The following is a 24,583-nucleotide window of genomic DNA, read 5'->3' on the forward strand; positions in this document are numbered from 1 at the left end:
CATCATCCGAGGCATAAAAAACTCGAAATTTTTGGTCGAAAACCGATTTGGTCGAGAACAGAGATGTTCGAAAACCGAGGTTTGACTGTATATATATATTTTTAAAGAGACAGCAAGAGCGAAAACTACTTCCGCCAGTGGTTCTTCAAACTTTTTAGAGGTACCGAACCCAACCAGTTAATATGTACATTGACCGAACCCTTCATGAGAGAAAAATATATATATCTTTTTTTATAAATTCAAGATATTTAAAAAATGCATTTATTAAAAATAGAAAAAAGTAGATAAAATTTCAAGAGATAAGTATATATATATATATTTTTTTTTGGTCGACGTACCATCACGACAGTCACACGTTGACTACGAAGCGAACTAAATTTCCCACAGCACTGATTGGACAAGCAATGTCATCATTTAGCTCCAAACGCAATTGGTTGCTATGGTTTCGAAAGAAGGGCGACATTGTCACAAAGCGGCGGGTTTTTTTGTTTTAAACTCACCAGTTCCGGGTGGTTGGGAAGCCCGCAGTGTTTGCAGGGGTCGTCGTTGGGCGGCAGGTCATCCGAGGACGCGGACGAGTCGGAATTGCGGCGCTCCCGGTTGTGTCGGCGCCTCTTGGCTCCTCGCTCCACCTTGTAGTCCTCGTCGCTGTCGTCCTCCTCTTCCTCGCTCTCCTCGTCCTCGCTGGCCTCCCCATCGCTGTCGTCGTCGTCGTCGTCGTCCTCGGAGCCTTTCCGTTTGTGGCGGGTGCGCATGTTGGACCAGCGCGCCTTTCGCCGCTTTCGCCCCTTTTGACACCAAAGAGCAAGATTAAATCGGTCAAGGGGAGAAATGTCAGGGCTGGGTGATTGAGTCCCCCCCCCCCCACTCCCCCTCAGCCATTAAAAATATATACACAGTCATACCTCGGTTTTCGACCATAATCCGTTCCAGAAGGCTGATGGAAAACCGATTTTTTCGAAAACCGAAACCACGCTCTTTTTAAAAAAAAAAAAAATCTTTATTGAACACGTCTGTTCACAATGGGACGCCACACGAGGAAGCATCACTTCCTCGTGTAAGGAAGGCGAGAGGATTCAAGTGACGCATTCAAGTGCGCTCAGTTTGTTCAAGAACCGAAATTTGGTCATCATCCGAGGCATAAAAAACTCGAAATTTTTGGTCGAAAACCGATTTGGTCGAGAACAGAGATGTTCGAAAACCAAGGTTTCACTGTATATATTTATATACACACACACACGCACACACTTGGCCGGTCACGCATGAATTAGTTTACACAAAACGCTATTCAAATACTCGACATTCAATGATACATCTTCCTTTTGTGTGCACACGCGCACCCTTTGTGGCTTCCGTTCTTGCCGAAATTTCGCCATCAGAAGGCGAGGCAAGGGAGTTACTGTTGTGGCGACGTCACTCGAGCAAAGCGCGCCTCAGCAGTCGATAGTCCGCTGCTTTCTGCTGTGCGTGCGTCAGCGTGAACATGTACGCACGCTTCACTTGATGTCTTTTGATTTCAACCAATCACTGCTGACGCAACCGATGTCACACAAGACATAGGCCAACAGCTAAGAGGTTTGACTGTATATATATATTTTTAAAGAGACAGCAAGAGCGAAAACTACTTCCGCCAGTGGTTCTTCAAACTTTTTAGAGGTACCGAACCCAACCAGTTAATATGTACATTGACCGAACCCTTCATGAGAGAAAAATATATATATCTTTTTTTATAAATTCAAGATATTTAAAAAATGCATTTATTAAAAATAGAAAAAAGTAGATAAAATTTCAAGAGATAAGTATATATATATATATTTTTTTTTGGTCGACGTACCATCACGACAGTCACACGTTGACTACGAAGCGAACTAAATTTCCCACAGCACTGATTGGACAAGCAATGTCATGTGATCATTTGCAGCCAGTGATGGCCAAGCGGGCGTGTCATAACTAATGAACATGTTGAGTCGCTTGTGTCTCACCCTGCATGGCAGAGGCTCCGTCGAACCCCTGAGCCCGACTCACCGAACCCCGGGGGTTCGTTCGATGGAACCCAGGTTAAGAACCACTGGCCTACACTAACAACATGGATTCCAACAGGGAGGCGCGACTTCATACGAGGAGTCAAGGGTGCCAAATTTAATTCCTGCTAAGAAACTGGCCTAAGTGAGCTGATTTGTTTTCACATCGTATGATAAGAAAGAAGCCAGACGGAAGGCAAGGTCGAAGGAAGCGCGGAGGAAAACTCACCTTTGGTTTGGCCTGACCATCCTGATCCACTTTCTTCTCTCTGGGCTTCCTCACAACAACCTTCACCTTTCCCTCCTCCTCTTCTTCTTCTTCTTCCTCTGCCTTCTCTTCCTCCTCCTCGCCCTTCCGAGGCTTCTCGACCGTGTTGTCTTGGATCTCCGCCACCTTGTGCGTGGGTCTGGATATCCTGGGCGATCGTCTCAAGGACATGCCGCCACCCACGTTGGTGTCAGACTCCGAGTCGCCTTGCTTCGCCTGCCGCTGAAGTTTCACCCAGCGCCGGTGGGCCGCGCTTTTGACTCCCCCGTGGACGGCGCTTTTCTCCGACTGAGCTCGGCCGCCGTTTCCCGTTTCTTTCTTGGACTCGTCTCGCTCGCTTTTGCTCCCGGCGGCCGCTTCTTCGCCGTCACGTTCTCCGGTCGCCGTTTGGTGGTCGGGCTTCGGCGTTTTGGATTCGGCATCTTTTGAAGCGTCCTTGGGATCGAGTTGAGGCGGCGTGGAACCTTTTTCGTTTTGACACGGTGCGTCCGGCGAAGTCTCTGACTTGTTTTGCTCATTTCTGCTTTGAGCCATCTCGTCGTTGTCCTTTGCGTGATTGCTTGTGGCGAGTTTTTCCACGGTGGAGTCCGTTTTAATTTCGTGACAGTCCCGCTTGGCGCTGCTGGTTTCCAACTCTTCCTTGGACTCACTTTCTTTGTTTTTTCTTTTTGATGCCTCGCTTTTGTCTTCCGATCGCTCCGTTCCCGCCAGAAGCTCGGAGTCGCATCCTTGGACCGCCTTTTGGTCTGTGGATTTCGGATCGATCGTTTCACTGTTTTCGGGAACGTCTTGCGGACACGCTTTGTCCATCGATGGATCCTTTTCACTTTCCTGACATTTAAGCTTCGTTTCTGGCAAAGCTCGGCGGACGGTTTTTGGCTCGTCGTCTTCCGGCCGTTCGCCTTTTGCTGGAGTTATGCCGCCACTCGCCTTTAGGTCATCGGGTTGGGATGTTTCCGATTCATGAGGGGGGTTTTTCTCAGGCGCGGCATTGCTTTGGAAAAGTTTTTCCGTTGCGGAATCCTTCTGACATTTGAGCTTCTCATCGGGCGGACTCTCGGACTCGTCTTCCTCGTTTTTGCCTTTCGAGGCGTCACTCACGACTTCGGATCCCTCGGCTTGCGCCGGTGACTTGCCGGCACGCTCTTCTGTCGCTTTTTCATCGGCGGGTTTTATAATTTTGGTGCCCTCGGCAAGGTCGATCGTTTTGGAGAGTTTTTCCATTTCCGCCCCCTCATTAGGTTCTTCCTCATTTTTGTTTTCGGCCGCCTCGCCGGCGACAGGTTCTCTGCTCTTACTCGTGTCTTCTATTCGCTGGTTTTTCGCCAGCGCTTTGTCATCAAGTTCTTCGGTCACGTTTTGGTCAATAATTTTCACCGATTTTAATTCATCGGGAGTCTCGTTCGCCGTCGTTTTGGAGAGTTCTTCTTCCGTTATGGAATACTGACATCGAAGTTTGGCATCACGTTGCGCTTTGCCAACGTCGTCGTCGTCGCATCCTTCTGTCGCCTTGTGATCAGTGTGTTTTGCCATTTTCAATCCATCAGCGGCATCGTTCTCCGTCGTTTGATCACTTTCGCAGAGTTGATCCCTTGGGGAATCCTTCTGACATTTCAGGTCGCCGTGTCGTGACTCATTCTGGTTCTCGGCGACCTCGTTTTTGCTTGGCGCGACCTCACGAATGACTGCCTGCTTGCTGGTTTCCGACGGCGCCTTGACATGATGCTCTTGGGGCGTCACTTGAGCGTCTGGTTTTGCCGTTTCGGATCCTTCGGGAGCATCTTTCGCCGACGCCGTATCGGCTTTGGAACATTTATCCATCGTCGATTCCTTTTGGCTTTTTTGACATTTAAGATTGGCGTCCGGCAGAGCTCGGGTGGCGTTTTCGACCTCTTGCTTGGGCTGGTCGTCCTCATTTTTGCTTAAAACCAGGACGGTTTTGATGATACGCTCTTCCGTCATGTGTTTTATCGTTTTGGATTCACCAGGGGGGTCTTTTTCTGTCACTTTATCATTTTGGGAGAATGTATCTTTTGTGAACTCCGGCGGGCTTTCGTCCACTTGACAGTCAAGCCTCTCCTTGGTGTTGTCGTCGTTGTTGTTTTCCGCCAACGGCCCCGCCGGTTCCACGGCGGCTGAGTTTTCAGACGTTTTCGGCGGGAGTGTTTCAGGTCGGTCGTCCCGTTTTGATTTGTCCTGGTCGGGTTTGGCAGCGTTCGCGGCTTCTTCTGCAGATTTGGACGGCGAGCCGTCCATCTGGACGGCGTCAGGACGGAGCTCGTCTTTCGTGGCTTCCGACTCGATTGGCTTTTCGGAGTTAGTTACCGAAGCGCCGTTGGCTTTCACACCTTGGCTAGCGGCCATCTCTTGAAGCACGTCTACCGCGCTCGCCTTTTTGATTACCGACGACTCGGACGATTCTGGAGCTTTCTGGCTTGCGGGCTTGTCGGCCTTTTGAATGACGGTCAAATTTTGCGCCGCCTCCTTTTGCGACTCTTCCTTTCGGCTCACGGCGTTGTTCTTGCGCATCTCCTCCTCAGCGGGTTGCAACTTCTCCGTTTCGCTCTCGCTCGTGTTATTTCCGTCTTTCCTTGTTCCTTCGGTTGAGGCGTCCACGCAGAGTGGTTTTCCTTTCGCCTTTTCTGTATCTTTTGAGTTACAGTCTGTGGCTGTGACCTCGTGATTTGATTTCTCCTCGTTCTTGACAGTGACGTCCATTTTTTCCGACGTGTTCATGTTGTCCTCCAACGACAACCCCACTTTTTTGTCTCCCAGCTTGAGCTCTTTTAAATTCCCGTCTCGTTCGAGTTCGGACAATTTATCGTCGCCTTCCTTCGTCGCCTTCTCTGTTCCTTCAGCTTTTACCTCGTCGACGGGCGAAACCGTGACCTTCTCCGCACGGCACGATTCTTTCTGCCCCTTTGTGGACGCCGATTCATGTTCACTCAAACGAGGGTGGAGGCACGCCTCCGACGTGGGCCGAACTTCACCGTTGATGTGCTCTTTCCCGCCGTGTGTTTCTCCGCAGACGGGCTTGGGTTTGACGTTGTCCTTTAGCTGCGACGCCGGCGTGAACTTCATGCCTCTTTTCTTCAGAGGGATCTTGGCTTGCTGCTCGTTCTTCATCTGCTGGATCTCGTCAACGCTGTTGTGCTTAGGAGCGGTCTCCCCGCCCTGCGTCTCCGCACCGGCTTCGACCGTCTCCTTCGGCTCTTCTTTGATCATCTGGGTTTCGTTGACTAAACCGTGATTCGCCGGCTTCTCTGACATCGCTTCCGTTATGCCATTCACGGCCAATTTGATCTCGGATGTCTCCGATTTGAGCTCATCGGTCTGATCCAGTTTTCCGTTGCTCTCCGTCTTTGGTGACACCTGGAAGGCCGCCTGGGTGGGGTCTTTGAAGTCCTCGTCTGATGAGCTCTCATCTTTCTTTACGCCATCTGAAAAAAGAAAGCTTCGGTTAGTTTGTTGTCAAGTTGATAGCAGCGAGAAGAAGACTCCTGTGCAAACAAAATGGCCAATGCTTGATCTACATTTTAAGATTTTCCGATTCGGATTTTTCCATCATCGATCATAATCTTAAGATATATACCTGCTTGATCCTTTTCACTTTTGGTCTCTCTCTTCAAGAGCTCGGGGTCAATGTGTGTCTTGAGCAGAGCCACCACTTGCGCCAAGTCGCTGCGATCTCTACGAGAAGGAACCAAAGGAGCATCAGCATCCATTAAACATCGCCTCTTCCTCCTCCTCTTCTTCGTACCTGGCGATGCACTTCCACGAGGCGCCGTCCAGGTCGTCCTGCTCCTCCACATAGAGGCGGACGTTGTCGTCCTGGTCCAGCTGGAACCAGTACATCTGGCCGTCCTTGTCGCGGCCGATGGGCTGCAGACGCATCTTGTCCGGGTCCTCCTCATTGATGGCATTCTTGAACTTCAGGTTGTCGTCAAACTGACACTCGCACAGATACTACACAGGTAAAGGAAGACATGTTGGACTTTGTATCAATGCAGTTTTGTTTTCTTTTGGCACTACAATGAAAAAAATAATGAAAAGATAAATTAAAATGTGATCTGATGCATCAATACAATGGTCGCAATAAAACTATGGAATGGATCACTTGACATTATATGCTGAGGACGTGTTTTGGGTGGAATTAGAACAACTTGTGTGTTTGTTTACTTTAAGGATGGCTGTCTTGCTGTCCACTGTCATGCTCTTGTAGCCTTTTTCTTCCAGCTCCCACGCCCATGCCGTGTTGAACTCTTGACATATCTGCAACAACAACAAAAAATTATTCTTCTCGCAGTAATTTTTTTTTAAACTCGTTTTCACATCATTATAAAACTGACTTATTTTTATTTATTTTACCTTGACAAGATTCTTTTCCCATCTGTCCGCTGACACCGACTTTCCAATCTTTCTCAGCAACTTGACATGAAGATCAACTAGCAACTTAGGAACTAAACAATAAACATTTTGAAAAACAATTCAGAGTTCACAGATTGCTCCACAGATCTAAATTCTAAGGGACAATACAGTAAGGTTAAAAAAAAAACAATAAGGAATATCCACTGATTATTTGTGAATGTGAAATGTGATAATGTGTTTATTAATTTATTTTATAAACTAACAGGCAAAAACAGAACGACAATTTTAAATGTTGAAAAGATGAACATATTTTATTAAGCTATATTGATGTCACATTGTTGCTGTTATTGACAAAGTTAAAATAATACATTGGTTAGCTTCACAAACTATACTCAGATATTTGTGACTCCTCCCCCCAAAGAACGTTTATTTAAAAAAAATATTAAAATAAGAAGTATTGAAAGCTAAACATAAACCCTCTCGTAGTTCGCCATCCGTCGCAAAACACGTCAATGCACCACAATGAGCTCCGACACCGGAAGCACTTTTAATGCGTTCTTGCCAAACGCCAACGACCGCCTTTAATTTGACAGAACGCACCGGAACTCACGCAGGCAAAGGGTTAAAGCAGCACTTAATTTAGTCTTTCAACAGTGATTAAAGTACGCCTTTCTGCTTCCTTCGCTGGCATTTAAACACTCCGGGAGACCGTTTCAACGCCCACAAGACTGTCCGTCAATGTGCATCACCGCAGCAACCCGGAAAAAGGAATTAAACGGACGAGTTAGCAGTGTGTTGTGTTCAGGAGCGGCGAATAAAGGCTTGCAAAGCGGAGGGGGTAATCAAAAGCGTAAAAAGTCAAACAAACACGCGGTCAATTCGGTAAATCAACATGAAAATAACCACGTCCTTGCATGTGAACACACATGTAATCTCAATTGTAAGACCCCGCTTTCGTTAAATATGCATTCGTGGGGAGGTAAAGGTGCGAGAAGCGCACAATAACACAGCGATGCTAACGGAGCTCGCCCAGTTAGCTTTGTAGCAGCGATGAAGTCTCTCCTCTTGCCTCCTCCCCCTCCCCGGTTCCTTTCCCGAGCCCTACCTGAGGATGTGTCCCGCAGGTATCGCTCCAGCTGCGGGAAGGTGAGCTCTGGCAGGTCCAGCTGCGGTCCGTAGCGCTCCAGAAAGGAGCAAATGACGGCGTAATTGGGACACAGGGCAGGGGGGCAACTCGCCGTTGCCGCCGAAGCAGCCATCTTTTTCCCTCCACACCAACCTGTCAAGAGCGTCAGCGTCCGGGGGACGCTCAACGGGACTTCCGCTGGTGACAAAATAAAGCACAGGAAGATAAAAGACGAAGCAAGTCCTTGACAGAATGTGCACAATACTAATAATAATCACTTTCCATTCCATCCATTTTCAATAACGGTTGTCTCGAAGAGGGCTCCGGGAGTTTCTGGAGCCTATCCCAGTTGACCTCGGGGGGAAAGGCAGACTACCCCCTCAAATGGTACACATATGCACACCCTCACTGAGTAGGAACCGAGTGTGTGTACCACTATGCCATCAGTTACTTAACTATAATATAATAATAATAATCAATATTAATAGTACTAATTTATTTTACCGCCAAAACCTGCTTTCCATTTTTTTCACAAATTGAAGTAACTGGTCAGTCGGGTGTGTTATTTCTTATTTATAAAACAGTTGATCAATCTGAAGTGCAGAAAATGGCTTGCTCTGTTTGACGATGCAGTTCCTGCACAAACAAGGGTCCACGATCGCGCTGCTCGAGTCAGCGTTGCGTTCCAGCTGAAAAAAACGCAATTTCGCTTTCTCGCTAATAGGTAGCAATATTTTGCATGAGTGTTCTCACTTACCTATTTTAAAAAACAGATTTGAACATTGAAGTCTATTTATAAAATAATAAATAAGGAACTATTTGAACATCAATATTTAAAAAATATAACCGCTTCAAACTACTTGGCACGTGTAGGAATAGTCGTAAAACATTGACAATACTGTAATATTGTCAATGTTTTACGTTTTGTTCTGTTGTATTATTTTATGTCAAATGTTCACTCAAGCGCTTTGTTACAGCTGCAGCTGTTGTGAAAGCACTACATAAATGATGATGTCTTGTATTACAATGAATGAAAACACGAATCATGAGGTGAATGTGAATCCTGCTGACAGACAAACAGAAGAAGTAAAAACCACCGATCCACTATTGAAGCTATTCTTTATTTCACATTTATTTGTACACAATAAATACTGTAAAACATCCACTTGTGTGTGTAAATATGACGCTTGGCAGTCACTGCAGCGCTAACTTGGTGAACACAGCGGAACCAAACGTGGAAAAAGTAGCGTGTTAACTTCTCTAAACAGGGAAAAGACACTTTTCTTTTTTTTCCTTATTTCAATACAAGAGGGTAAACGCAAACTTCAAAAATAAGTTTGATGTCATTCAGATCTCAAGGAGATCAACAAGAAAACAGCAACGTGGCTGACGGATATCCTTTTTTTTTTTTTTTTAACTCACCGCGCAGATCGTGTGGAACTAAATCATTTCGTTTTAATCCGAAAATCTAAAAACGGAAATAAAAGAATACAATTTGTACTAATAATTTGAACGGATATCCATATCCAAGCTCTCTGTAAACTATTTTAAAAAACAATAGCTTCTCTATAAGACATTTAAAGCGGCTATTTAAGGCTAAATAACGCAATATGACAAACGTATTCATACCAAATACAGCTGGTAAACAAAACAGGAGAAATGTTGACAGTCAAAATACTGAACGACGACGAAGACATGAAAAAGTGCTTCATTGTGTGACGCTATACATTTTACAACAGGATCACTCCCTCCCAATTCATGAACAAAAAGGCATCTTTCACACCTGCTAAATTCCCTCCTCAGAGGTCTAAACAGAAGAATCGGCATTTTCCGCTTTTGCCTTCGAAACAGAACTTGGTGATCTGGGATTTGAACACTTTCTTACTAACACTAATTGAAACTTGGACGCTTTGGGTGGAGTGGGGGGCTACTTTTACAAGAAAGGTCAGATGTGAAGATTAAAGGGGGTTTAGAAACTTTCCATTTGTTTTAAACAAAGCACAATTTAAACAGGGAGAGTGCCATTCTTTAAAAAAAAAAAAAAAAAATCCTACTCACATCATTGCCACTTTTCCCTTCTTTTAGTGTTGGAGGTGGAGGTGGGGGTGGGGGTGGGGATTCAGGACCAGCCTCGCACCCCGCCCCTCCTTAAACCAATGTGACATTACACTGCAGACAACTGCAGACTCGGACAGGTCGTTGGCCATTTTCTCACATGAAACGAAAGAGTGTTCAAATGAAAATGGAGAGAGAGGTGTTGGTTTCGAAGGCGAGAAAGGCACGTTTGTTTTTCATTCCGGCAAAAAGCACTGGCCGTGAAAGGCGTCCTCTAGGGGGCGTCCCATCTCCACTTCACACCAGCGTGATCTCCACCTCCTCTCGCTGCTTCACCTGCCCCCTGGGGTGCTGCTTGGGGGGAGGCGGAGCAGCTCGGACCTGGGGGTTGGGGGGGGGGAGAAGAAAAATGTCCTGTTTGTCTCGCAAATAATAAATGAGACATATGGTATGAGTGGATGGAATCAAACTAAGTCAAATGGAAAAGGAGCCGAGATTACTCACAGGTCGAATGTTGCCAGATGCGCTCTCTGGGTATTTGGGAGGCTGCGGGGAGCCTTGCGCCGGACCTCGAGTGACACAAATCCACATTTAGTAGAGTGCATTTGAGCATTTCGGTTCGGTGACTTAGCTATACGATAAGACGTACTGTGGAAGGGGCTCTTGTGTGGCGTTGCGGGCGGTGGCCGGTGGTGCCCGTTGTGGTAGGCGGGCGGCTGTCCGATGGGCGAGGCGGCGACGCTGCAGGGGCTGGACTGCGGTGAGGACGAGGTGGTGGGCGTCTGCAGGGGGCTGCTGTGGAGCGGCCCCACATGGAAGGGGCTGCAAGGGGAGCGCTCACAGTGGGCAGGCGTGCAGGGGGAAGACTGAGACATGAAGGAGAAAAAAAAAAAACTCAGCAAAAGTTGGGCATGAAACTAAAATGCGACTTCCAATTCAGCATTTGTTAATTTGTTGATTTTCTTGGAGGGGGCGGCGGGGTGTGGTGGGGCTGGGGGATTCTGAAAACTCAGCTATTTGCTGTTTTTAATGCTGTGGCCAAGGCAAATTCCTTTTTTTTTTTTTTTTTTGCATTGACGATCCTCTCCGTTTTATGTGCTTTGCCGCCATCTTGTGACACTTATCCCCAATTACAACCACCTGAATGAGGGATAACAATCAAATCGAAGCGTTTCCTTTCTACCTGAATGCTTCCGCCGTCTCTCTGCCCGGCACCATTTTCGCCTGCGCCGCCGGCCAGGTCCTCTACCAGGACGGCGGGGAATACGCCCACGACGCCGTTGAACTCGCCCTCCCAGAAGCCATCATCCTCGTGGGTTTCCCGGCTCAAGATGCGGATGATGGCGCCCTCGGGGAAGGAGAGCTCATCGTCCGTCTGGCCGGCGTAGTCGTACAGCGCCTTGGCGAACGACACTGTGGAATATATCATATAGCCAAGTTTAAAAAATGGTTAGCGGTGCCATTTCATATTTTATCGTTACCACCGTAAGTAGCATTATGGGTTTAAGAGCTGAAGGATATTGTCAGCTCAAAATGCAGCTTGGAATCGTATTATGATAGCTACTCTTTGTGAATTTTGGTTTGTGTTCTAAATTACATTGATTGATAGTGGCTGTAATTCCTAAACAGAACCCCACAACTATTACATACATCACAGTGGTCATTTTTATGTCTATTAGACGAGGGGTTCTGGGTCTGTACAGGCAGTACAAAAGGGGCTTTGAGGACACCCTACCGCTGGAGTCTCCGTTGACAGAGCCCGTGGGAAGCTCGGTTTCGGGTTCGGTGGAGTTGCTGGAGGAGTGCGAGCGAGCGTCCAGCGCGGCCAGGGACTGCAGCATGCTCAGCAGGCTGTTGGAGGACGGCAGCTGCAGGTACTTCTCCGGGACGTAGCCGACCTGGCCGCTGCGGTTTCTGGCCTGGGGAGAAAAATGGGGTCAAAGATGATGAAACAGGCCTTGGAAGCTCGAATAATTACCAAACCTTACCTTCACCCAGTCCTCCATGTCACCGTCGTCGATGACCTCCAAGATTTCCTGCTCCTCAATGGTCAGTTCATCTGGCTGAGAGGCCTGAAGACAACATTGCTCGGATAAACAGGAGGCCTGGATGATTGATACTGTTTCTTTGAGGTTGTACATGTCTAATTGTCCCGTAACGAAGGTTGGCGACCCCAAGTTAAGACGAGGGCTCCCAACCTTGTAGGAGTAGAGAACTTTGCAGGTGAGGGGGTAATTTTTCAACGTGCTGGAGGGGCTGGAGCTGCTGTCGTCCAATACTTCACCGCTGTCCTCCATCTCTTCCTCGTCCTCCTCACGCTCCAAGTCGGCCGTTCCCTTCCGGAATGAGACCGACACGTTGAGCCACCGCTCACCATTAAAAAGTGGGAAGTGTGAAAGGTGGGGGTGGGCAAGTCTTACGGAGAGTGAGGGATCGTGGGCACTGAGGTTGTTCCAGCGCTCGTTCTCCAGATCCTCCATCACCTGGTTCATGGCGCTCTTCAGCCACATTTCCACCCCGACGCCCGCTTGCCTCAGCAGATCCAGACGGGCCTCTGCCTTCGCCTTTACCGTCTAGCAGAGCGGCACACAAAAACAAGCATTACGTCCATGTTAGGATATTCCATTTTATTTCTATTTGATAACATCTCTTTCACTTCATGATACTATTTATAATGATGGGGCGGGGGTGAGAGGACGCGAAATGTTTTCTTATTCCTAAGGGGTTGTAATAGAAAATAATTGATTGGCACTGGCTCAAGCTAACATTGTAATAAAATCAATGTTTTTTCTTTTTTCCTTTTGAGTGTGTGATTGTACTCTTCAACCAGCAGGTGGCGCTTTGGTGTCGTGTTGACAGGCGCACTGACCCACACACAGTCTTCACTGGGTTACCTCTGCCCTCCGCAGACTCTGCTTCGCCACTTCCATCTTGGCCTCCAGCTCTCCTGCGTTCTGCTCAGAGTTCCCCTGAGCCCCAAATTCCTCCAAGACCTGAACACAAACACAAACTCAAAATAAGAGCTGAAACCAGCAATGGCTCCATCGCGTACTCTTACAAGTGTGTGACTCATTTCCTGGTTACTGTTTGATACAAGTGTTGCGGAAAAAAAAATTCCCAGATGAGGTCAGTGATCACTTGGCTCTGAGCTTTAGTGTGAGAGCAGTACTATAAAATCCCATCGTGCTCCTCCTACGAGCAAATTGTCACCGTTTGTCCTTTGTGAGATATCAAATTGACCTCAACGGTACTATTTTAAGCGCTGGGTCTCACCCGTTGTGTGTGGATGATAGTTTTGTACTCTCGGGCCACTCGACTGGCCCATTTGCGGGCTTCCTTGTCCAGGCTGTGATCCTCCGCCGTGCCGCTCTCTTTGAGCAGATGTGTCACCTGGGGGGACAGATCCAAAACGTATTTATAGGCAGGGGTGGGCATCTCTCCACAAAAGAATATTAGATATGTTTCTCAATACATGGGAATACAAAACGATTCAAGGATGTAACGATTACATTGAGTCCATCAAATCAGAACCTAAAACACTTTCAAATTGTGGAAATCCGGATTTTTAGGGGCCCGCCACACGGCGATTTACGAATCCTGAGTACTATGTGCTAGGAAACATGAACAGGTCATTATGCTAAAAAGATGAGATTGTTTGCTTTGTGGGGATGACAAACGTCTGACGGAAGGACAAAAAAACCAAAACAAAACAGATGAGGTATAGTGACAAAGAGGAGTGCTGCCGTGGAGCACCAACTCTGCACATTCCTTCCAAGAACACGTCAGTGTGATGGAAATAGTGGGCGACTGAGTGACGTGCCAAGCAGCTGTTATCTGGCATTTAAACAGGAAGGGACCACCACGATCATCAACATGATCAGGTTTGTAAATGTTTGAGAGCAACTATAACACAAAACCTGCATTAACGTGTTTCCACATGACAGCATTAGTGTGTGTGTGTGTGTGTGTGTGTGTGTGTGTGTGTGTGTGTGTGTGTGTGTGTGTGTGTGTGTGTCAGGGTGATGTTGGGGTGTCAGCGCACTCTGATGAGGCCCACTCACAATGGCTCCTTTTCACACATGGGCTGTTTCACAGGGCCCGGCCCACCTCCTGCCCCTCCCTCCCGCTTTCGCCTCTCTTTACCGGATCCCTCCGTCTGGCCAGAGCGGCGTGGCCAGGGGAGGGAAGGGGTGGGCGGGATTTTTGTGTCCACCATTAATGTTTTCTTTAGGGAACAGGCGGCCACTTGTTGGGACATCCAACGAAAACAACGCCGCCGTTTGCAGCCTGGACAAATTGTGCAGTGTTTGCTGAGGGCAGAGCGCCACCAGGGAGGATGTACGTGTACGTGTGTGTGTGTGTGTGTGTGTGTGTGTGTGTGTGTGTGTGTGTGTGTGTGTGTGTGTGTGTGTGTGTGTGTGTGTGTGAGACATCAATTAATATACATTACATCAAAGCACACAGCTCGCAGAGGGGAAGTCGTCCGGACAATTTTTGACCTTTGTATGGACTTTCAGAAGCGGGACTTACATAATGTGTTCGATGTTAATTATAACTTTATCAAAGATAAAAAAGTAGATGTTGCTCCACTCACTCTGTTATATTGTGTTATCACTTTGCTGCGAGACAAAAATGGCTGGTCTGGGAGCCAGTTGATCAAGGCAGAGAACTGCATATTCATGTGCGCATATATGACCTCACCAAAAGTAGGCATCGGGTTCGATTTCAGCTCTCTCCTTGCTGCCAAGTTTTTTTTTATTTTTATTTTTTATTAAATCGTCTCATCGGCATTCCGTAATGCTGGGACACGGGTGTGTAGTTTCAAACTGTAATTTCACTTTTCCTGCCTCGTTCAGTTCAACGTAATCGTCTGGAATGGAGAAAAACTAAAGTTGACCCGGCAATATTCCGCCTTCGGAGGTCGTCACACAGCCGTAACAGACACGCAATGCTGGGACAGAGTTGTGAACGTCAACACCTGACTATGTTCCAGTTGTGTTGAACGTAATTGTCCATTTGTATTTATTATGTAGGAGGAGGGGGTACAGGGGGCGCCGCCACAATTGTCCCTTACTACTGCTTTAAGCTCGTCATGCTTTTTTGCTGGGTTGATGACTGGGGAAGCAGTTGGCGTCGTCCGAAAGAATGAGCTGTTATTTTTGTCCTCGTCCGCCAGAGCACCAAACCGCGTCATTAAAAGCGGGGGCGCCTGCAACGAGCGCAAACACTGCATGTTTGCAAAGTGATCAAAGTCCGCGTCGCTGCTTTCACATGAGATCATTGAGTGCTCTATGGGGCCGCCTGTTAAACATCCTCGTACCGCCACGCGATCGGTTTAAAGATGTCAAAAAAATAACACATTAATAAAGAGCAAATATTGCCTCATCAATCACTTCACAAATACGGCGGTACCAGCATCGGTTTCAAGGAGACATACTATGCATTTCTCCCCCCAGTTGTTTCATAACATGTCTGCGACATGCTTTTCCCAAAATACCCCAAGAATTAAGAATTGCAGCACACTGAAAGAAGTTGCAGACGGCTACGGTAGCTTGTAGATAGCCGCTAAGTGGCTACCTGTCACTTGTGGGTTAGTTTGACATTTGTGGTTGATTTCATTTGATACCTGACATTTTCCCCTCCTTCGTTTGTTATTCAGTTATATAAATGTTACACTCAATTTGGACCCTGGATGATATTCCCCACAAAGGTGCTTCATCGAAATGGGAAATTTGGTTGAAAATAAATGAGTTAATTAATCGACCAAAGTGGTTTTGCGGTGGGTCTTTACCGTATCCGTGTCGATGGGCTGGTACGAGAAGTCAGCGGCTTTCTGGAAAACGGCATTCTTCTGCACAAACATCTGCTGATGGAACTCCTGCAGAACCTGCCGTCCATATTTGAAAGATTCCAATCGGTTGCGATGTCGGCGCTCACCAAGTCATTAACAGCCAGGAGGCATCGAGACTTCTTACCCCGTTGGAGTTGTCCAGGAGCTTGGTGAAGACATCGTGCACGGCCTGGTAGCTCTCCAACTCCGTCTGACACAGCGACACCAGATAATCCTTCACCTGCTCATGAATCCGACCATCCAGCACCTGCGCATCCCAAAAGAAAAAAAAAACCTCACACTTTATTTAATGTGTTTCATTCGGGATACACCTATACTGTACACTTGTACGGTACTCATAAAAATATTACTACGACGACTGCTAAATACAAGACTCTACTACGCACTGATACCATGTCGTGTGGACATACTTTCAGGTAAACGGGCGACAACAAATTTTAGCCAAGTGCAAATTATGCTCGCTGTGCAAACTGTCGTCAAGCACTGAGTTTTGAAGCCGGTTGCCAGCTTTGTTCCGCCCTTCGTAATCGACAAAAGGACAATGAAGTTGCCACCATGGGTATGCTAAGAAATCGACTCCGAGGACAACACGTCATATTGAGATCTGGAATAATGGTCATTGGTTTTTGATTCTATCACCATTATCAATAAATAATGCAGAACAATAAAATCATTCCCCAGGAGGAGCATTGCACCTTGAGACAGTTGCTGAGATCGGTGTCGTAGTAGCGTTGCTGGTGAGCGTTGGCGGCCCCTAACGTGAGCAGGTAGTCGTTGCGGCAGTGGGTGGCTTTGGAGTTGCACTCGCTCCGCTTGGCTTTGAGCTGGAACGCAAGAATTGGCTTAGAAAACGCCGAGCGCGTATCTCGCATCCTTTGCAAGTAGCTCATCCATACCTTGAGAGTTGCCCTTTGCAGACTAGATCTGGACTGGAAGAGGCTTAGCTTGGACCTGGACAGACCAGCCAGAAAGACAAAACTTCTGACGAATTTTCACACAAGAAGCGTAAATCTTGAACAGGTTCAGGCCATCAAGCGGTACGGCTCAGTGTACTTTATGAGCCAGTGTCAGCTGGGGCAGCCAGAGAGTCATTATGGTTTATTAGTTAGTTTTCCATGTGTGGTGTCATAATGTTGACGTCGGAGCAGGTTTGGTCCCGTGGGTGCCTCGCTAGGACGCTAACCGCTAACATTACATTTCAGACAAGAAGCTCTTTCAGCGGTTTGTTATCAAATATGAGAGGCTATTGTTTCAGCTCGTTAATTCCCTCCCTGTGAATCTTTTGACAGTAACATTAGCTCACAGTGTATTTATGTAAATGGCACCCTGGAGGGTGTTTATTTACTCAGCTGCAGATGCGGGAGGCATTTCTGGAATAATATGAAAACAATGGTAACTTCATATTGCAAATCATGTAAAGTGAAAGCGGAATTTAAATCATTTATTATTATCAGCTGTCATTATGTGAGTTGTTTTGTTTGGTGGCAGTGAGATTTTTCAAATGTAAAATATGTGAAACACCGGTTTACTGAACTGCCGATCGCCATTAAAAGACACTTTTTTTTGGGGGGGTGGGGGATTTTGGAGAGCCATGGGATTCCACACATCTGGCGGACTGCTTACTTGCTGCTGTTTTGGTTAGCACAAGAGTTGACTCTTACTTGGCTTCCAGCTCGGCCTTCTCCCGCACGGCCTGCGCCATGGTCTCCGCCTCCTGGTACTTCTTCCTGCTCTTGGTCAGGTCTTTGACGGAGTCCTGCAACTCGGCCTGAATGCTCATCAGCCGCTCGATACACTGGCAAACGCACAAGATGGCGGGATTTTTTTGAATTTTTTTGTTTTTTAATACAAATTGCGGAAACTCGCAGCCTGTCAAAATAACACTGGATTCGATCTCGGTTGGCACAAATTTTAATGACAGGATGACATTGTTTTTTTTTTTCTGTTCATCATATCGGGCCACAATAACAAATGGTGCAGTTAACATCTACGTAATACATAAATGATGTGCAATAGAAAATATGGAAAACGAAAGAATGGTCGACTCCAATTCTGCGATGGCCAGTAACAACTTTTCCGCAGCTGCATTTGCTGGAACTGGAGGGGGTCAACGGCTAAAACAGAATCTCAACTGAGTCACTTGAACCATGTAGTGTAAACCCAGTCTAATAAAGGGTAAGTATATCAGTTACGGAGACGCTTTTAACAATACGACAGAGACGCGCTCCTCGGCTGACCTAAATGGCGTGGAGGGACTGTCCAAACGGTCGCGCTTGTGTAACAAGTGAGAGAAACCCGAGCCAGGGATTGCGAGTTTCTGAAACCTTGGCGTTACCTTGCGCAGCTGCTGCTCCTTCTGCAGCCGGGCCGTTTTTGCCGGCTCTGCAACTTGCACTTTGTAGTTGTCGCAGGCAGCGATCCTGGATTGGGTGACCTGGACAGTACCCTCCAGATACGCCCTCCATACGCAATACATGTTCCTGCGCCAAGCGCGCGCGCACACACACACACACACACACACACACACACACACACACACACGCACACACACACACACACACACACACACAAGGTTGTTTTACACAGCTGAAGCAACAGTGGAGTGGTTCTTGCACACCCGGGGATGGCTGAAATGTGTGGCCTAAATGGAGCAACGGAGGAAAAGTGCAGAGTTTCATGACGTGCAAGAGTAGACACCTGATCTGCATTGCGCACCCGCAGAGGAAAGCAACAGAGTGGAGGTCTTCAATTAAAAGTTAAAGAGGCTCAATTTAAGGAAAGGTCTTAAAGCCTGGAGGCATGAATAAAAACATTGCTTCCATTATTTGCCAACTTCAAAGTGTTTCTGAGCAGGCCTTCCTAAAGCCTGAACATGGGAAAATTAAGTTTGTGAACGTATGCGGTAAATGTACACAGTTGCAAAAATAATTCATGTACAGTATGTCAACAATCTTAACAAACATTAACAAACCGTAATGACCCCCCCACCAAAAAAAAAAAAAAAAAACACTGCTTAGTAACGAGACTGCTGTAAATTCCATAGAAATTGCACAGCTTCAAACTAGATGATTGCAAATCCCTCAAACGTTCCAAAAGCTGTGATACAAAAAAAATGACAAAATCTCCGAATGTTGTGCGGGTCAAATAATGACAACCTATTAGAAAGGTTTCAGAAATTGCGGAGAAGAGATTACTGTAAATCCTCCAAAGGTTTGAGCACCATAAAATGATCCAATCTCTTATCCTTGAACAGTCGGGCCAGTTCAAGCAAGACTTCAGTAAACCTTGCAAAATTTGCAGAGGTTGAAACATGACGACTGTAAATCTCTGAAAGGTTGTGCAGGTTTAAAAAAAAAAAAAAAAACAACAATCCCCCCCTTGTGGTGTTTTTAGCTTACCTGTGATCTGCTTCCTCTGACAGGCTGTCGGGCCATTCTCTTTTGAGGTACTGATTGGCCAACTTCTGCAGGGCCTGGAGGACAAAAAGTGTGGACAACATGTCCCACTTTAACACCAACGCACGTTTTTTTTAGCAACCTTCCAGATGGACGTGACAAATTGCCACAGACTTGAACTCTTTCACCTATGAGAAAGGGGCTCATGTGCGTGGGGTCGAGAGACTTAAATCTCAGACACCAAACGGAGCCCTGATGGGATATTAAAATGCTGCACCTCCGCAAACAGTGAGGTTAACCCGGGCAGAAATAGCTTCACACCGTAAACACGCAAAGAGACGCAAGGCAACGTCGTACGAATGAGGTCCAAGCAGTGTCACTGGGACGACCACCACTTTCATTTGCATCACTTGTGACTTTTTAGCTGACTTTAATCCCGCAGAATGTTGGGTTATGTGGTCCCGAGGTGGCAGAGATGTCTCTGGACCCGATTGGTCCGTGGGGGTCCCGGTGCCAAGGCCGGAGAGTCGCGACAAACCGGCCCATTGTGGGGAGCCACGCGCAACTGGACTGGCCTGGCGGCGACTTGTGAATGGGAGCGCTCGGCGGAGGAAGAGCCCAAACAGAGACGGTCATTTTCAACGCTGGCTATGAGGTGAATAGCAATCGCCAGCGTTGGCGAAAGAAGCTTGCAGGTGTCAGATACCAATCTCAAAATAAGAGTAGCCAGAAGTACAGCTTTCATGCTTTAAAAAAAAAAAAAAAACACCCTCACTCTTTGGCAACGGATGAAAATATCATGATAACTTGAATGTTTCCATTTTGAGATGCTTCCATAAACAAACAACTTATATTTCACATCCCTTTGCAGGACCTGCCAACAACACGCTCGCTACGCTTCATTTCTGCACATTGTTCTTTTCTCCAGAGACGTCCGCCGCGTCCCAGAGTGCAGGCTGCATCCTTCCAAAGATGGAATGAGTCACGGAGGAACAGAAGATGCAGACGGCTTTCAAAAAGGCGACATGGGCTTACATTTTCGGGAATCTGTACGCTCAAACGTTCGATTTTTGATATAATATGAAGCGCAACAGAATAAGAAAGGCAGCTGGTGCTCAGGGCAAAGCTTCATCGCAAAATTAGGTGACTTCAAGTTGCTCAGCTAAAGTATGCATTCGCCGATATCCCAACACTTCTTTTCACATTTAAACCTGAAATAGGAATCTAACAAGACCAGTGGTACAGAAAGGAAGCTGATGCTCAGAGCCGATAAACCTTTTCAACATATGCTTACAACCAAATGGAGTAACGTATGGCCGATCCATGCACCCATACAAGACCTGCCCGATCTGAAACATAAGTCCATTCAACGGCAACCCGAGGTGCTGCGGTTTACTACAAAACAGAGTACAAACTATTTTTAAAATCCTCACCGTCCATAAACACGTCGGTGAAAATCGGACAGTTTTTGCGTAATGGCTCATGGCGGACGGGCGGGCAAACAGAGGACAAGGCAGAGGAAGTGCCTCGGACAAATTGGCAAGAACCCATCTCGGGGTTGCTAGGCGGACTGCAGACGTGGCCCCTCTCTTCACAGCGGTGCGGGACATTCCTCACGGGGCTGCAACACCACAACACCGCCAAAGGATTTTTTTTTTCAAACGTCCGACTGACGTCCTTCTGGAAGCTGTGGCTACAAAACAACATCTGATGGACAGCTGATGGAAATTGCGTCTTCCTGACCACATACGAGAACAAGAAATTCCCGCAACCACCGCACTATTGTGACGCCTAAATATTATAAACAGATAAGAGGGCAATAAAGATTTACAACGCGAAAGGCCGTTTCCTTACCTGGGCGTAGTCCCGCTCGACAGATGCCCTTTTTTGGCTAAAAGTCCTGCAAAAGACAAATGTGAATTATAAAATCCAAGTTGACACGTAAAAAATAAATAAATTAATTAAAAAAATTAATTAAAAAAGAAAAAAGATAACAAATGGACATTTTTCACAACTACAGTGACTAAGTTATATGAGTTGTTTTACACAATGGGTAAAAAAATAAATAAAACCAATCACGGGTGTGAGTAGACATTTTTCACAACTACAGTGACTAAGTAAGCTGCAGTTATATGAGTTGTTTTACACAATAGGTAAAAAAATAAATAAAACCAATCACGGGTGTGAGTGTTCTATTGTCTGTCTTCATTAGTTGCTGCATCATTTGTGTTCAAGTATCGATGGCCTTCTAACCCCACCACATATTTGCTGTCTGATTGTCTGATGCTATTTGTTAGCATTTTGCAGTGAGTGTTAGCATCCAGCTCAACGGACGAAAGGCAAAGCAACACGTAAATTCTCTTTGTTTTAGGTTTAGTTTGACAGCAAAGAGTGAAATTAAAGTAATTTTTCACTATTTCCCAACATCAGTTTATTTTTGGGAGATTTTGCTTTACATTACAACATGACCTTGAAGCATTCCCCACTCCCAACGGGGGGAAAAAATGGTTGATTTTTCTCTCCATTTTAAATTTGAACAAATATTAAAGGAAAAGCATTGCAAAACAGTCAAATGTTCTTCTTGTAATACAGGTCTTCATTGTTGTAAGGGACCAAAACATATGTTATTTTGTTCTTTTAATCGTCTGATTAATATATTATTTGAATGTTATTCTGCCAGAATAACATTCTGCTGTATTTCCTAATATTAATACTTGATCTCAGGTCTTGCCTCTCCATGCTACTGTAGAATTTCCAAGCGCTTCATTTGATGACTCCAAAAACAAAGCATCGGATGAGAAAAAAGAAAAATGCATTCCATCGCATCTGAGCTGATTTACAAGCCGAGGAACAAAGCTGTGGGGACCCCCGGGTGTAATTTATAGTTAGACGTTAAGAGAAGAGGTCAGCACCCCAGGTGGGAAAAGCGGAGTGCAGCAAAAACCGTCACAAAGCCAGTAAACATGTCCGGACTCGACCGCCGTGCCTCCAAATGATCTGCCGTGACTTCCTGGGAGCTTCCTCCCCACTCTGTCGGCGATGGGAACATCTGGCGGCTGTCCCATGTCTTGACGCCCAGCTGCTGAAAGGTTCAGAGCTGTGCCGACAGCCACAGACAGGAAGTGGCAAAAACACGACCGCAACATCTGATTTATCAAGTTCTGTATTACATTTTGGGGAACAATACCGTCTGCTGCTCTAACACTTGGACAACGCGTCTCGTGTTTATGTGAGCTTGTCAAAAGTCAAACACAGGAGGTCCTCACTCTGTTAAGGACGCAAAAGTCCACATTTACTGGTTTTTACTTCTTCTTCTGACGTTGTTGGCTGTTTTTTTTTTTAAACATTAAATCTGCTGTTCGACACGCGCCCGCTCACCTCAGGTCTTCCAGGAGGTCACACTCAGCCTGGTGTTTGATGTGCAGTCTGCTTAGCTGCTCGCTGTGTGTGTGTTTCAGCTCTTGGGTGACCCGGACCTGCAGAAGGTGATGACAACATGTTATTTTAAATTATTATTATTATTATTATTCCTAAAAAAACACTTTATAAACAAAAGAATAGGAACAAGAAGAAATTGCTTCAAAATTGCAAAGATATGCAAACTCCACCAACAATAAAACTGAACTTTCGCTTGTTTTGTAGGGACACACTGCATAAATTCCCTTCACAACTTCAATAGGTCCCAAAACAGTATTCGAGGGCCTTGAAACTTTGCCAAAGACAAACTGCAGTCCCACCCTTGACTTCACTTTACACTGCATGCTCCCTCACAATTATTTTCGACGACAAACAACCATTCACACTCACACCTAGGGAGAATATAGTGTTCAATTAACCTACCGTGCATGTTTTTGGAATATTAGAGGAAACCGGAGTACCCGGACAAGACCCACGCAGGCACGCGGAGAACATGCAAAATCCACACAGGAAGGCCGGGACCCGGACTCAAACCCTGTACCGTGAGGCGGACATGCGAACTAGTCGATCGCCATGTCAGATTATTTGTTTATATATGACATAATTTATATATTATTATTATTTGATTTCTATCATTTTCTCTTGGAGCTCATCCAAGAGGTAGGTCGCTGGGGGGAATCCGACCTAAATTGTTATGTACGCCCTTGACTTGTCTATACAGGTGCGTTCCGACTTGCGTACACCCCGTCGTTAACTGTGGACCCTTTATACCGATTTAACATTTTTTAAATGACTGGATTGTTTGGATTTTTAACACTTTTAAGTGATGATCTCTTTTTTATTTCGTTACTATTGACGTGAAGTGGGAAAACATGAACCAAACTACCATTAAAAAGAACGAGATTACTTACGAACGCACAACTTCAGATACTCGTAAATCAAGAACGGGGCTTAATGCAACACGTATGCATTCAAGTTGGATCCACTCTCAAATTCGGCCGGGACAAAAATACAATGTCTATTTGGATTAAGAGCGACAGTCACTTGTTTTTACACACGCACACGCACACGCACACACACACGTACGCACACACACACGTACACATACACACAAGCACGCACACACACATACATACATAAACGGCTATCGATTCGATCTCGCAACCGTCCGCTAGTTTTTAGTGCGGGGGTCGAGTGAAGAGAAGTGATATTTACTTAATCTTAAGAACCGCTTTAATGAACAACTTGCGCGCCGATGTAACACCCCTGTGACGTTAATCGTGAAAATCCGAGTAAGATACGGATAAAAAAGAACGGAAAAGTGACGTTTGAGTGCAGTTCAGAATGTCATTTAATTCGAATGGGTACGGGGGCACATCAAACGGACCTGTATCCACTCCAATTGTGGCACATAAGCTTTTAATAAGTATTCTTCGCTTTTGGGGAGGCAATTAAATTCTTATTATACGCAAAACTGAGATATTTAAGTCAGTAAAATGTGAAAGAAGAAGAGGTGTTTTCGTCGTGGTCTGGCAACCATTAAGTTTTGTACCACTTCGTCGAGTGATGTTAGCTTCCGAGGCTACACACAAACTGTTCGGGAAAAATCTCACCTTTCTCGGTGGGGGTTGCATCCTTCTTTCTGGACATAAAAACTACACAAAAGAGTCCGAAAGTTTATTGGGGAAAATGGTCCAAGTGCTTCGACGACGACTGTGGTTGAAAAAGAAGAATGATACTCCCGGGCGGCCACGGTTGTCAGTCCGTTAAAAAGTGAGCCAGAGTCCCGCTGATGAAAACAGTGCTATTGCTTGCGGTCCCGGGGAGCAGACCCACTAGATATCGCATCAAGCGAACGTGATGACTTAAACTACTTCCGTGTTTGTCTTCAAAAATAAACGTGAGCTTGAACGTGCTACTTCCGCGTTGCGTGTCAAAATAAAAGATAATCATCATTATCATCATCATAATCATCACCACCACCACTTCTACTACTACTACTACTACGACTACTACCAATAATGATAATAATAATGTGCGTGCGTGCGTGCGTGCGTGCGTGCGTGCGTGTGTGTGTGTGTG

At 46.1% G+C, this 24,583-nt stretch overlaps 2 protein-coding genes across 4 annotated transcripts in view; both read right to left on the reverse strand.

Moving 5' to 3' along the window:
• The window catches only part of rsf1b.1 (remodeling and spacing factor 1b, tandem duplicate 1), a 16,872-nt gene extending 6,920 nt beyond the window's left edge, over positions 1-9,952 (reverse strand). The window contains exons 1-8 of one of the 2 annotated variants that reach the window (XM_019869590.1): positions 9,842-9,952; positions 7,763-7,981; positions 6,658-6,749; positions 6,469-6,561; positions 6,050-6,255; positions 5,882-5,979; positions 2,251-5,729; positions 501-788 (exon numbers count right to left, since the gene is read on the reverse strand). In XM_019869590.1, the coding sequence (XP_019725149.1) occupies positions 501-788; positions 2,251-5,729; positions 5,882-5,979; positions 6,050-6,255; positions 6,469-6,561; positions 6,658-6,749; positions 7,763-7,916 (4,410 nt within the window). In that variant the 5' untranslated portion in view covers positions 7,917-7,981; positions 9,842-9,952. Of the gene's footprint in view, positions 1-500; positions 798-2,250; positions 5,730-5,881; positions 5,980-6,049; positions 6,256-6,468; positions 6,562-6,657; positions 6,750-7,762; positions 7,982-9,841 lie in introns of both variants that reach the window. The other variant, XM_019869589.1, reaches the window with a different exon arrangement.
• Positions 8,891-24,482, reverse strand: LOC109515652 (F-BAR and double SH3 domains protein 2-like). Of its 2 annotated transcripts, XM_019869592.1 has the most exons (20): positions 24,115-24,482; positions 22,463-22,560; positions 20,939-20,984; positions 19,088-19,161; positions 18,025-18,169; positions 17,351-17,484; positions 16,586-16,640; positions 16,385-16,513; positions 15,814-15,936; positions 15,630-15,725; positions 13,112-13,228; positions 12,733-12,831; positions 12,259-12,411; positions 12,037-12,174; positions 11,827-11,910; positions 11,574-11,757; positions 11,022-11,251; positions 10,488-10,704; positions 10,343-10,407; positions 8,891-10,219 (listed from the first exon to the last, which is right to left on the reverse strand). In XM_019869592.1, exons 1-20 carry the CDS (start codon positions 24,133-24,135, stop codon positions 10,136-10,138), a joined length of 2,292 nt encoding a protein of 763 aa, XP_019725151.1. In that variant the 5' UTR covers positions 24,136-24,482; the 3' UTR covers positions 8,891-10,135. The 2 variants fall into 2 exon arrangements, with proteins under 2 accessions (XP_019725151.1, XP_019725150.1); XM_019869591.1 differs by lacking the exons at positions 20,939-20,984; positions 22,463-22,560; positions 24,115-24,482 and adding an exon at positions 20,518-20,901.
• Between the last annotated feature and the right edge of the window lie 101 nt (positions 24,483-24,583).

The sequence above is a fragment of the Hippocampus comes genome, unplaced genomic scaffold (assembly GCF_001891065.2).
Source record: "Hippocampus comes isolate QL1 unplaced genomic scaffold, H_comes_QL1_v1.1 scaffold109, whole genome shotgun sequence".
Classification (NCBI taxonomy): domain Eukaryota; kingdom Metazoa; phylum Chordata; class Actinopteri; order Syngnathiformes; family Syngnathidae; genus Hippocampus; species Hippocampus comes.

Coding starts and splice junctions, on each gene's coding strand:
- LOC109515652 (XM_019869591.1), bottom strand. CDS start 20,694: ATGTCCCGCACCGCTGTGAAGAGAGGGGCCACGTCTGCAGTCCGCCTA. Junction 16,641..17,350: donor AAGGCCGAGCTGGAAGCCAA/GTAAGAGTCAAC, acceptor TGGTCTGTCCAG/GTCCAAGCTAAGCCTCTTCC. Junction 10,408..10,487: donor ACACAAGAGCCCCTTCCACA/GTACGTCTTATC, acceptor GTGTCACTCGAG/GTCCGGCGCAAGGCTCCCCG.